Source organism: Lutjanus erythropterus, chromosome 22 (assembly GCF_056507025.1).
Source record: "Lutjanus erythropterus isolate fLutEry1 chromosome 22, fLutEry1.hap2, whole genome shotgun sequence".
In the NCBI taxonomy this organism is placed as follows: domain Eukaryota; kingdom Metazoa; phylum Chordata; class Actinopteri; order Lutjaniformes; family Lutjanidae; genus Lutjanus; species Lutjanus erythropterus.
This window is the reverse complement of record NC_139338.1, coordinates 24,002,622-24,015,968: the sequence shown is the minus strand read 5'-3', so window position 1 is coordinate 24,015,968 and position 13,347 is coordinate 24,002,622. Positions and strand designations below refer to the sequence as shown.

The following is a 13,347-nucleotide window of genomic DNA, read 5'->3' as shown; positions in this document are numbered from 1 at the left end:
TTATCATTGTTGGTCATTTTTTGTAAGCACCACAGGCAGGGTTAGGCTTATTTCATGAAGGTATTTCATTACTTCTCTTAAAGCACCCAATGACAACTTTACAGTAAAATAGAATCACATTATAATGCATCATAACTGTGATGCACTATAAAATGATTGCAATGTATTAAAACTAAAGGAATTATAAAACACTATGATCCTTGCAATGAGTGAATGAATGAATGAATGAATGAATGAATAAAATGTCAGTGAGTTACCAGCGATTAGAACAAGGTATTATGATACCTGACCATACAAGTCATTAAGAAATGCTTAATAATGTCTTATAATACTGTTATAAAGCATTACAGATATTTATGAGTGCATACTACATTATAGTTTGTTTGAAACTATTTATTAAGTGTTTATACACTGCTTATAAAAAAAATGCTATCAAAAATATAATAGCAATTTAAAAAGTTATTAAAATTTAATGAATTTTAATGTTATGAATGTTTATAATCTAAAATACTGATTCTGCAATTATAAACTGACAAATTTAGTCCCTAATATGCTTCACTTGACACTTTTACCTCCACAGATCCAAATATATCGCATTTATGTAACATTTAATGACCTGTTTTGGTTCAGTGCCTCTGTGATTCAGAAAATTTCGATCCTTGCTGCATTTCTTTTTATTCTTTTTTTTTTTTTTTTTTTCAGAGTGGGTTATTTCCCCCCTCCTATAGGACTATTTTTGTCCCATTAATAGATGTAACATCATGACGCAAAACAGGCCTGAAAAAGCCAAACGCCTGTGCGCTGCTTGCGCAACTCATCTCCATAAAGCCCTCAGATGGCGGAGTATTTAAACCTGCAGTGCGCAGAGGTGATGATGGTTTTTACTGTCTGTGGTGAAGATGAAGACGGACGGGGCGGTGCAGGCGGTGCAGGCGGTGCAGGCGGCTCCGTTCAGCGGCAGGAAGCAGAGCCTGATCGAGGACGCGCGCCGGGAGCGCAGCAGCGGCTCCGCGGGCTCCCCGGGGCCCTGCAGGTACGGAGAGGGTTCCGTGTTCGAGGAGAAGGACGGCAGAGTCACCGTGAACGTCCTGTTCAGCCTCAGCAACGAGAAAAACGCGGGATTCTTCAAAACCGGGAAAATATTCGAGGTAAAAGCGCCACTGTTAACATTTACTGGTGTAAAAGTGGTAATATGATGGTTTAAAACTATTATAAGAATCCTGCATTTATCTTTAACTCAAGTTTAAGTCCAAACGTTTTAACCACCAGTAGAAAAATAATAGAAAAATAAAGTAAAAATTATTCATTATGCAGAAAAATGAGCGTTGTTGCACTGTATTTTATTACTGTATAATTAATACTGGTGCTATTTTTTGTTGTGTTTTAGAAGTGCCATAAAAAAGAATAAAAGAAAAAGAAAACAAATGTGGAAATGTAAAGATAATTAAATAAAATAATTAAGAATTACATAAAAAAGAGAGTAGAGAAATGGATAAAATAACAAATAAATGTCGAGAAATAAAAAGAAATCGTCTAAATAAAGGAACAAATTAATGTGGAAATGTAAATAACATATAAACAAATAATTAACAAAATATAAAATAATAATTATAAGCATTTTATTTTTTTTTTTCACGTTTATGTGTTCATTTGTATATATTTATATTTTTTAACATTTGTATTCATTTTACTGTGGTTTATTCTGTATAGTTTTTGAATGTATGGAGTCATAGGAGTGTCATAAAAAGAAGAAAAAAGAAATGTGGAAATATAAATATGAATACATATTTATTTATATTATAAATGTATTTATTTATTGCATATACATTTCTGTATTTAATTCTGTATTTTCATGGTACTCAGTGCTTGAGACAATTAATTTATTAGAATATATTTGAAGGATATTCAGCGCTTAATATATGCAGTTATAGGAGTGCCATAAAAAATAATAAATCTATTAAAGAAAATAAATATAGAAATTTGATTAGCTTCTGTATATATTTATAGTATATATACATATACATATATATATATGTATATATATATATAAATATAATGTACTATTAATGAATTCTAGTTACAAGTAGCTAACAACAAGTAGTTAAAGTCGTCAATCAGTAAATTCTGTCACAGTAAAGTTACAGCGGAGCAGCCGGAGGACAGCAGAGGGAAGACCAGAAAACTACTATAAAGATTATTACAAAAACTAAACAAAACAAGGTCATTTTGGGATACAGAAGCTTCTCCTCGGTGTCAAAGCACTGATTTTTTTGGTCTTTCTATCTGCGTTTTTTGACTCTTTTTCATTTTCAGACATTTGAAGCGAAACTTCTCCACATCGAGAGTCGCCCAGGGAGGAAGGTGAAGAACAGCACGACAGAGCTGGAGTTCTTCATGAAGTGCGAAGTTCACAGCTCCGACCTCGACGTCTTCATCAACTCTCTGAAGAGAGTCGCTAACGACGTTCGCTCCATCCCTGAGGAAAAAGGCAACTGCCTCTATTTACTATACAATCTAATACTCCTTTTATTTTATTTTTATTTTAATATAATAACATGCAAACAATAACAAAAGCACAATTTATTTATTATTTTATTCTCCTGTCCACATCTCAGTTCCCTGGTTTCCCCGGCAGATAAAAGACCTCGACAGATGCAACATGTTAATAACCAAATTTGATCCGGACATGGACCAGGAGCATCCAGTGAGCGTTTATATCTACTGCAAAATGTCACATCATTCATTAAATCGTTAAATTTAAAATATTTGTGGTAATTGTATGTCTTTTTCTGCAGGGATACAGTGATCCAGAATACAGAAAAAGACGAGCTCTCATCTCCGAACTCGCCTTCAGATACAAACAGTGAGTCTGATCATTTTTTAAAAAGTTCATTTACTTTATCTTCATTAATGACGAGTGTCTTAAAATATAAATCTGTAAAAGAATAAGACTTTTATTTGATTGTATATTATTTTATTTATTATTTTTATATATTTCCACATTTATTTTATTATTCTTTTACAGATTTATTATTTTTATGGCACTCCTATGACTCCATATGTTAAATGCTGAGTATCATTAAAATATTAAATGTGTTTTTGTAACAGAGGGGACGTGTTGCCCACCGTGGAGTACACAGCAGAAGAAGTTTCCACATGGTGAGAATGAACTGCACAGTTTTCAGAAATGCAGATGCAGGTTTGAGGATGATTAAAGTGCAGTGATTCGACATTGTGATGCTGTTGTGTTTAAAGGAGGGAGGTTTACCGGCAGCTGAGGAGTATTTACCCGAGTCTGGCCTGCAGGCAGTTTCTGGACAGTCTGCAGCAGCTGGAGAAAGAGTGTGGCTACGGAGAGGACCGAATCCCACAGCTCAGAGAGGTTTCTGCCTTCCTGAAAGGTGACAAAGACCCAGATACGTCATTATAAGCTCTAGAAAAGAGAAAGTAGAGAGAAAGTAGAGAAAAAGTGGAGCTCTGCATCCTCTGAACGCAGTGTGCCTGACAGCGTTTCTGCTTGTTTCAGAGAAAACTGGTTTCCAGCTGCGTCCGGTAGCTGGCCTGCTGTCAGCCAGAGACTTCCTCAGCAGTCTGGCCTTCAGAGTGTTTCAGTGCACTCAGTACATCCGTCACTCCTCTGCTCCCATGCACTCCCCTGAGCCGTGAGTCAACCACCTGACTTATTCATTCATGTATTATTCATCTTTTTTTTTTACTATTGTACTGACTCAGTTCAATCTGTTCCGACAGAGACTGCTGTCATGAGCTGCTCGGACACATTCCCATGCTAGCAGATAAAGAGTTCGCCCAGTTTTCACAGGTAAATGTGCTGTGATGCACCGTATGTTCTTTAATTTGAGTGAAATCTACTTGGCTTTAATAAGAATTAATTTGAATAATTTCAGGAGATTGGACTCGCCTCGCTTGGGGCTTCAGATGAAGACATTGAGAAACTGTCAACGGTAGGTTTTTTATTTAGATTTCAAACCTTAAATAATAATTTTAAAGGTGCCTGAAGTGTCATTTAAAGGGATAGTTGAGAGAAAGTGTTGCTCTCTCCAAACCAACCAAACTCCATTGGCAAAAATAGTTATTTACTTCACAGACAACAGAGAGTTGCTGCTCCACTGCTGCCTCAATTAGTTAGTTTATTTGTATTATTGTGTGACTTAAGTGAACTAGCCCTTTAAAACACCAAAGTCACCCAATAATACAAACTAACTAACAGATTGAGGCAGCAGTTGACCAACAACTCCTGTGTTCTGTGAGGTAAAATGACTGTTTTTGCCAATGGAGTTTGGTGGTTTTGGAGAGAGAGATATTCGTGGTTCTCAGTAGAGCCCCCTGGGTGGGTTCTACATGAAACCCTTTCAATATAAAAAGGCTTCTCAGTAGATTGTCCTAGTGGGGTTCTCGTTAGCACCCTTAGAGGGTGGAAAGAACCCCTTCTGAGTGGAACCATAATACCATAGAAGGGTTCTCCTCTCATAGAGGTGAAACTTTAATGTTGGGTTCTATAGGCAGAACTCTCTGAAAAGATTCCAAGTTGAACCTTTCTGGAAAGTTCAACCAGGAGAAAAAAAAGTTTCTCCTGTGGGAACAAGGCCATTAAAGAACCCTTTATGGTTCCAGTTAGCATCTTTATTTCTAAGAGTTTAGGTAATACACTGACTGTGGATAAGTACCTCATACAACCCTAATTAAAAAATAAATAAATAAATAAACAAATAAATAAAAAATAAAAAACTATCCCTTTAACACAACCAGACATACATTGGTATTTTTGTCCTTTAAATAAAAACAATTTTCATATAAAATGTTGAAAGACAAGCTTTTAATCTGAGTCTCTCTTCACTTTAATGGAGCTTCAGTGCCATCTAGTGGCTGAAGTGAAGAACTGCACGTTATATTTCTCCCTGCACTGTACAGAACCTTCATCCACCTTCTTGTTTGTGTTCCTCCTCTGTAGTTATACTGGTTTACTGTGGAGTTCGGCCTCTGCAAGCAGAACGGAGCGGTGAAAGCGTACGGCGCTGGACTCCTGTCGTCTTATGGAGAGCTTGTTGTGAGTGTGTGCTCTGACTTCACACACTGATATCTAATTGCATCACTGTCATTGTTTTTGCTTGGTGTCCTGACAGCGTTTGACCTGTCCTTGCAGTACGCTCTGTCCAACGAGCCGGAGTACAAACTGTTCGACCCCGAGGAGACGGCGGTGCAGCCGTACCAGGACCAAACCTTCCAGCCTGTTTACTTTGTGTCTGAGAGCTTTGAGGACGCAAAGATCAAGCTGAGGTATTCAGTTATAACTGAGAATAATGTAATCACTCAAATCAAGAGATAAAATTATATTAAACCTGCTGTTTAAACTGTTTTCTACCCTTAAAACACAAAAATGTGCTTTTTTTTGGAGAATTTTTTGGAACAAACATCTCTGCTGAGCATAAATTGAAGACAAACCACAACATTAACCCCTGATTAATTTCTTCTAAACTTAATTTATCAGTAAGTTGTTTCCCAAAGCTGATTTCCCTGATTTGACTGTCCAGACTTGAGATGCAAATGTCAAATAATCAATGTACTTAACTTTTTTAAATCAATTTAATTTAGTTGCTTTACTTATTTTACTTTGATTTACTCAAGTTTAACTTTTTCTTGCAGTTGCTCCTTCCATATTTGTTCCCCTTCCCTGAATTTAATGCAGGCTTACATAAAATGCGCATAAACGGCTCAACATGTCTGTGAAAGAGCCCTAATGCACTTGACAGTTTGACACCGGACCGCCCTAAGCTCTTGCAGACTTACGGGGAACGCGCCTCAAGTTCTTAAATGTGTACGTTGGAACTGGGCCCATGTTTACTTGCTAGCAGGCCTCTTCTTCGCTGCCTTTAGTGGTGCATTGCTGCGTTTAATGCTGCGCCGCCACCACCTGTAGATTAGTGGAATAGCGTGAAAGCGTTGGCAGGAATGCTTATTGCGTCACTCATGTGCTCTTGGGGATGCACAGGGACCCATGTGCAAAAGCATTGCTCCATAAAACTACAAGTCGTCAAAAACTTCCTCAGAAACTTTATGTCACTGTTTTCTTAATATTCGTCACCCGTCTGTCTCTGTGCATCTGTTAACACTCTCACCTCATTCACTTCTACAGGAGATACTCTGCAGCCATCAAGCGTCCCTTCGCCGTTCGCTACGACCCCTTTACCTGCAGCGTGGAGGTTCTGGATCAGCCCGGCAAGATCCAAAACGCTCTGAGCCAGATGAGAGAAGACCTGAAGACCCTCCACAGCGCCTTGGAGAAGCTCAGCTCGTCTTAAGACCAGGACAGGAGCAGATTTTCTGCAGGGATAAGAACGCAAAAGGGATGGACATCTGGCCTGTGTTAAAGGGATAATTCAGATTATTTAAAGTGGGATTAAATGAGATATTTACTGGCAGTGTTGGTGCATTACTCAGTAATTTATTACTGTTCTGGTGGCCTTTACACCTTAGAATTACCAGAATAGTTACAGTCACAACTAACTCAGAGTACCTGAGTTAATTTCTGATGATGACGTGTATGTGCAGTAGGTCAGGCAAAAGGATGGATGATGAGGGAGAGGGAGAGAGTCATACTTTCCACAGGTGGAAGTATTTTCATTATTTTGAATTTGTTTGGCTTCCAATGAATAGTATGAAACTAACTTTAGTAATATAACAAGTAATGTAACTAATTACTTTTGATACTAAGAATAAGTTAAGTATTATTATTACCTTTTAAATAAGTAAAGAATAACTTGTTACCCTCCCTTAGTAACCAAAAGACAGAATGCTGGCATTATATAAGCCAAATATTGCTATTTTCTAATCAACCAAACTCTAATCACCAATTTAACCTCGCAGAACACTGGAGTTGCTGGTCTACTGTAGCCTCAATCAGTTAGTTAGTTTGCGGTATTGTGTGACTTTGGTGTCTTAAAATGTTAGTTGAGATTCACCAGAGTTACACAATAATACAATCAAACTGATAGATCAAGGCAGCGGTAGATAAGCAACCTCAGGTAAAATTCCTGATTTTGCCTATGGAGTTGTGCTTGCAGAAAGTGATATTTGGCTTCTATGTCTGTTTCCTGTCTGAAAAGGCTGTCTGATGGCAAGGTAAAGCAGTAAAAATATTATCTAAGACATTTTTTAAGTGGCTAAAATACCTTTTGTTACTAACCTCGTCCATAGTGGTGCTTTGCTTAGCTTCCTACGCCGGTACTCCTGCTGCTTCTCCAAACTAGGGCTGCGCTGACCGCCATCTACTGTAGATAATACACAGTCAATCAATAAGTAATAGAACTTCAAATAATCTGAACTATCCTGTTAAAATTGTACATGAGATCTACTTATTCTCTTATCTGTGTGTATAATGTATGATGTGAAGATTATGTAAAAAGAAATAAACGTATATTTTCATGAAGAAACATCAGCGTTTTACGTTCCAGAGAGACGGAAAAGACAGAAAAGGTGCTGCAGAGAGAAGTCCAGGAACATGAGAAAGAGAGCCCGAACCACTACAATACAGGACTTGTAGGCCATTTTCTACTTTTTAATTCCAAACCAACTATTTCCATTTGGAAAAATTCTTGGAAGCCATTTATCTTCATGTGTTATTAAGCAAAGGGAAGGAGCTAATTATGAATGATTTAAGTATCGTGTTCCCTCAGCTGGTCAAGGCCAGAGCCAGCGCTGAGGCCCAGCACATCAGTTAGGGCCAGGTCACCGGGACCTCACAGTCGACCACAGCACGGTCTGCAGGGCTGCACTGCTGACAGACGCTCTTCTCTCTTTATTTCTCTTTCTCCCAGCGACTGCAGGATTTGGCCTTTGGGGGTTTCTGACGCACGTCCAGCGCTTTGATCTCCACACAGGCGACAGTGCATATCAGAGCCGCGCACGTCAAAGCTTTCCCCCTGCACCCTGACAAATAAAGATCCTAACCAGAACCATAAAGGGTTCTTTGGCTTGTAAACCTTAGGAGAACCATTTATAGTAGAGCCTTTTCTAAAAGCTTTTCAGAAAGTTCTGCATTTCACAGATGGTTCTACTTATAACACTTTATTTGGGTTCTTGCGAAGTAAAGGGTTATATGCAGAAGCATCTGTGAAATGTTTTACCCAGAATCCCCATGAGAACCCTTCAATGGTGTGATAGGGTTCTACCCAGAACCCTCCCTTAGGCCTTTCTACCGTTCCAGTTCAAGCACCTAATTTTGAACTGTTCTGAACAACAAAAATAAATTAGTTCAGAACCTGGAAAGTTGGTTTCCAGCAGTTTGGTTGGTTCACTAGGTGGTATCAAGTTTCCAAGGTTCTTTAACAGAACCGGTTCAAGAGCCAGGGATTATTTAGTGCCCCCTAAGGGTTCTACCCAGAACATTTCAACCTGCTAAGGGTGCTAAAACGAAAAGCCCTCAGAACATAAAGGAGTTCTCAGGATAGAACTCCTTTATGTTCTGAGGGCTTTTATCTAGAACCCACCTGAGGGATTCAACACAGAACCCTTTTATATTCTGAGGGTTTTTATCCCACCCAGGATGTTCTACCAAGAACCCTTTTATGTTCTGGTACAAAGAACCCTTTTTGGAAGAAAGAGATTTCAACAATCCTTGAAGAGCTCTTTCCTCTTGGATGAAAAGGGTCCTAAATGGAACCCTTAGTCTTACAAAGAACACTTGACGAATCCTTTTTTCATAAACACGTTTTTTTGAAATCAAATATTCCGAGCAGAACCTCAGCCCTTCAATAAGATCCCTAAGTTCTAAGAGTGTTGAAAAGAACAAATCACGATCATCTGCAGGACTCATAAAGCATCACCACCATCAACACGGTGGCTGGCGAACCCTCCCATCATCGGCCACCTTGTGTTGGGAAGCGTTCCCTTCCCATAATTCCACTGTGCAGTAAATCAAGCCCCGCTCCGGCCTCCCTAGGAAACCCTGTGTTTGTGGAGTAGAAAAAATTGTGTGTGAGGAGAGAGTGGGATAAAGCAAGTGGAGGGAAAGAGTGATCTACTGCTTGACAAGTGTGCACGGACACACACACACGCACACGTGCACGCATGCACGCACACTCTCTCCAAGCAAAAGTCAAACACTTTATAATTTCTTGTATCTCGTTCTACGTCCAGCGCCCTCAAATCCACAAATCCCCATTAAACCGCCGCCAGGATCCGAATCTTGCTGAGCGCTAAACAAAAGCGGGTTGCTGCAGCAACGGGGCGACCAGTAAAGGGATCCAGCTAGATTCTTGTGCCTCGCGTACTCGCCGCAAATCCCAAACGCTGTATCATCCTGACTCCAACCATAAGTGTTTCCTTTATTGATGTCAGGGCCATCCCATCCCCCTCGCTGGCGTGGCTGCCTCCTCCAGGGTCAGGAGGTTCACTTTGTCCTCAGGCCTGAGAACTCAAACAGAAACGATACTCCACAAGACGTGAGGGAACCTGGTGATTTAAGGCCTGATAAAGAACTAATGGGTCTGTTTATAGCTAACAAATCGCTTATCAATGCTTTATGGATCAGTTAAGGCAGAGTTCAACATTTTGAAGAATCTCATGAATGTGCTTCACATATTTACGTTTCATCTTCAGCTACAGTTTTAGAAATGAGGGTTCATCCTAAAGTGATCAGGTTCTACTCAGAACCATTTGCTTGTGAAGAAAGGGTTCATTGAGAGTTGCATTAAGAATCCTTTTCATCCAAGTAACCCCTTTAGGAAGAAGGAGCGCTTCAAGGATTGTTAAGGTCCTTTGAGAACTATAATAATTGCAATTTAAGGTGAACATTATCAAGGCACAATCGGGGAAACCCTGGACATACTTTCCCAACGCTGCAGCATCTGAAAGTCCAAACAACACAGCCTGTAAACAAAAGGTCCATCTACTGTCTACAGCAACAAAAATCACGTCCATCAAAATCACGTAAGCGATGGGTCACTTGTTTAAAAAAAAAAAAAATTGCAAAATTTTTCTTACATGCTACACCTCCAACCTGTTTTCTTTGGTCAACACTGGTGCTAACGTCCTTCATGTTTGTTTACCCTCCAGTTAGCAGTTTACAACCGAGGAGAGACTAATTGATAATGTTGAGAAGGGCACTTGAGAGGGCACTTTTCCACCTTTTCTTACTGGAAGGGCACTAGAGGGCCTTTCATTATGTTTTGACCACTGGAAGGGCACTCTAGTGAGCATTTTACGACATTGTCTTTGACATTGGGCCACTCTAGAGGGCATTTTATCATGTCTTGTCCACTGGAAGGGTAGTTTTCCACATTTTCCTCACATAAGAGCCATTGTTGTGGGCACTTTATGACACAGTCTCAGACACTGGGCAACTTGAGAGGGCACTTTATTACACTTTGTTCTTCTCTGCTGAAGGGGCACCATAGAGGGCACTTAATCATTTTTTAATCTACCATAGGGACATTCAAGAAGGCCTTCCCCTCCATTTGCCCCCCCCCCCCCCCCCCCCGAGTCCACCAGTGTGTCTAATAATCCAAATGTGAATAATTTGTTGATGGACTTTGGTTCAGATGTTCTGCAGCAGTTTTACAGGCGGGAAGTGATCAGACGGTCCATTAGAGGGATAAAATATCAAAAACGTATAATGCTTGAGGAGAATAAACGCTGCGCAACCTATTTTCATTCAGCAGTTTTCTTTTTGCCAGGTATTACGTAAAGGGTTTATTAACCATTAGGAAATCCAGCGGTTGCAGCTTTAGTCTTATCAGAAAGTGATACAGTCAAATTTTGATGATCAACAAACTCCAATCAAAAGCAGTGATGGAGCACTTTTCAACCGACTCTCTTCTACTCATCAAGATCAACATAATGGCTTCATTCTGGGAAAGCATTGCACAACAAACCAGCCGTGAGATTAAATCAAACACCGGCCTCAAAGAGCTCTAATCTCTTTCTTTGTTTCCCTTCATATCATTCTCCTCATTATTTTTATTTGCTCTCTTTTTGTTGAGCCCGGGCTTAAAGTTGGCAGGGCCGCAGAAGAATTATCTGAGGGGGGAAGATTAGGAGAAAGTTGGTGAGGATTTTAAGGCGGTCTGATCTCTCTTTCATCCATTTCACAGTTTGTTATTAGTCCACACACACCACGCCACAAGAGATCAGACTGTTTGTGGGGCATAATAGCTTCATTCAGGTTACATCAAAAGGTAACACGGAGGCACCGAGGGCAGCGACATTTGAGGACGTGCTTCCAGGAAAGAGGTGAGTTTGTAAGATCTCCAAGATGGATCATATGTTGCAGAAATTAAATCTTGATGCTGTTCTGCTCATCAGCCATCAGATGGTGTCCTTGAGTCATTGGGATTTGAGGAGCCACTGAGAGTCATGACTCATGTTTAAAAGGAAAGTGGCTCCGTTAGTGAGTCCAGTGCCCTTCCAATGAGCTTTTATACTCTTTGGAAAACATTCAGATGAAAATGGCAGCTTCTCGCATCCGACATTGACATCTTCCTGTGTTATACGCAGCTGCTCCGGGCACCACTTGCACCTAAAGCAGCACAGCAAATGTAGAGAGCAGAGACCACATTGGACTTGTTCAAACAAAAGCGTGGACCAGGAGAGCGGTAGCATGTTATGCTTTGTGGATGGCAGTTAACGCGTCCCGTCCAAGAAATATACAAGGTTGACGAACTGGTTTGAAAGAGTGGAGGTCTCCACGGCCTCTGCTTGCTCCGTTCTGTCGTGCAGAGGCATCGCTGCACAATGCAACCTAGTGTTTCAGCTGACATATACGTTAATAAAGCACAATAAACGGCTCTGTTGGACGCCCAAGTATGAATGCACATTTATCCAACGCTGAAGATTAAGTACATCTGTGGAAACAAGTGATCAGCTGTCACCTAGAATGATTCATGATCAAGTTAAAGGAGAAATATGTAACATATTTGCTGTAATAAATCACACAACCCCTGATCCATAAAGGTTGGGACAGACTGAGAATGCAATGATTTGCAAAAACTTTTCAACCTATATTCAACTGAATACGGTACAATGATAAGATATGTAATGTTCAAACTGATAAACTTTGTTTTTTGTAAATGTTCCAAAAAAAGTAGGAACAGGTGCATGTTCACCGCTGATACATCACCCTATATTTTAATTGTTGAAAGTGAAATTCTTTGTCATTCTTGCTTGATACACGACTTCAGCAGTCTGAGGTCTCTGTTGTTGTATTTTGTGCTTCATAATGCACCACACATTTTCAGTGGGAGACAGGTCTGGACTGCAGGCGGGTCAGTCTACAACCTGAACTCGTTTACTACAAAGATACGCTGTTATGATCTGTGCAGAATGTGCCTTGGCATCTTCTTGATGCAATAAGCAGGGACATTTCTAAAAAGACATCATCTAGATGGCAGCATATGTTGCTCCAAAACCTTTCAGCATTAATGGGGCCTTCACAGATGTGACAGTTACCCATGATGCATCAGTCCATCTCAGATGAGCTGAAGCTCAGAGAAGTCTGCAGCATTTCTGGATGTTGTTGATATGTCTTTCTCTTTGCATGGTAGAGTCTAAATTTACATTTGCAGATGCAGCGACAAGCCGTGTTTACTGACAGCGATGTATAAATGATGTGGATTTTTAATGCAGTTTTTAAATGCAGTGCTGCCTGAGGGGTCAAAGGTCACAGGGATTCAATGTTGGCTTTCAGTCTTGCCCCTTATGTGCAGAGATTTCTCTGAATCTTTTAATGATATTGTGGATTGTAGATGGTGAGATTCTTAAAATCCTGCAGTTTTGTGTTGAGAAATGTTCTTAAACTGTTGGATTATTTGCCCACACGGTTTTTCACAAAGTCATGAACCTCCGCCCCTCCATGCTTGGGAACAACTGATCCTTTCGAGGATGCCCCTTTAATGCCCAATCATGATACTGTCACCTGTTAACAATTAACCTGTGAAATGTTCAAATGGGTCTTTTGTTGCTCCTGTCCCAACTTTTTAAAAATGTGTCGCAGACATCAAATTCATAATGAGTGCACATTTACAAAAAACATCAGTTTGAACATTAAATATCTCCATCTGTCTTTGTACTATATTCAACTGAATACAAGTCAAAAAGTATTTGAAAATCAATGCATTCTGTTTTTATTTATATTTTATTCCAACATTTTTGGAATTGGGATTGTTTCAACCTATTAAATAAGACTTTGGACTGCTTTACTCATCTTTGGACGTGCAAGTGTTACATATTGCTCCTTTAATTAAATGAGTGCCCTCTGCAGCTTGGCGGGCGTACGGCTGCCTTGAAAGTGGAGCTGGCGGTTCTTCACACATGGCATTCCTGTGACAGCACAAA

At 39.9% G+C, this 13,347-nt stretch overlaps 1 protein-coding gene across 1 annotated transcript; it reads left to right on the top strand.

The window, feature by feature from the left end:
- Nucleotides 1–630: 630 nt before the first annotated feature.
- th2 (tyrosine hydroxylase 2) lies at nucleotides 631–6,439 on the top strand. Its single transcript, XM_084711134.1, has 12 exons — nucleotides 631–1,148; nucleotides 2,314–2,488; nucleotides 2,616–2,704; nucleotides 2,796–2,863; nucleotides 3,109–3,159; nucleotides 3,256–3,401; nucleotides 3,527–3,662; nucleotides 3,751–3,820; nucleotides 3,906–3,962; nucleotides 4,970–5,065; nucleotides 5,162–5,295; nucleotides 6,152–6,439. Exons 1-12 carry the CDS (start codon nucleotides 900–902, stop codon nucleotides 6,315–6,317), a joined length of 1,437 nt encoding a protein of 478 aa, XP_084567260.1. The 5' UTR covers nucleotides 631–899; the 3' UTR covers nucleotides 6,318–6,439.
- The last annotated feature ends 6,908 nt before the right edge of the window (nucleotides 6,440–13,347 follow it).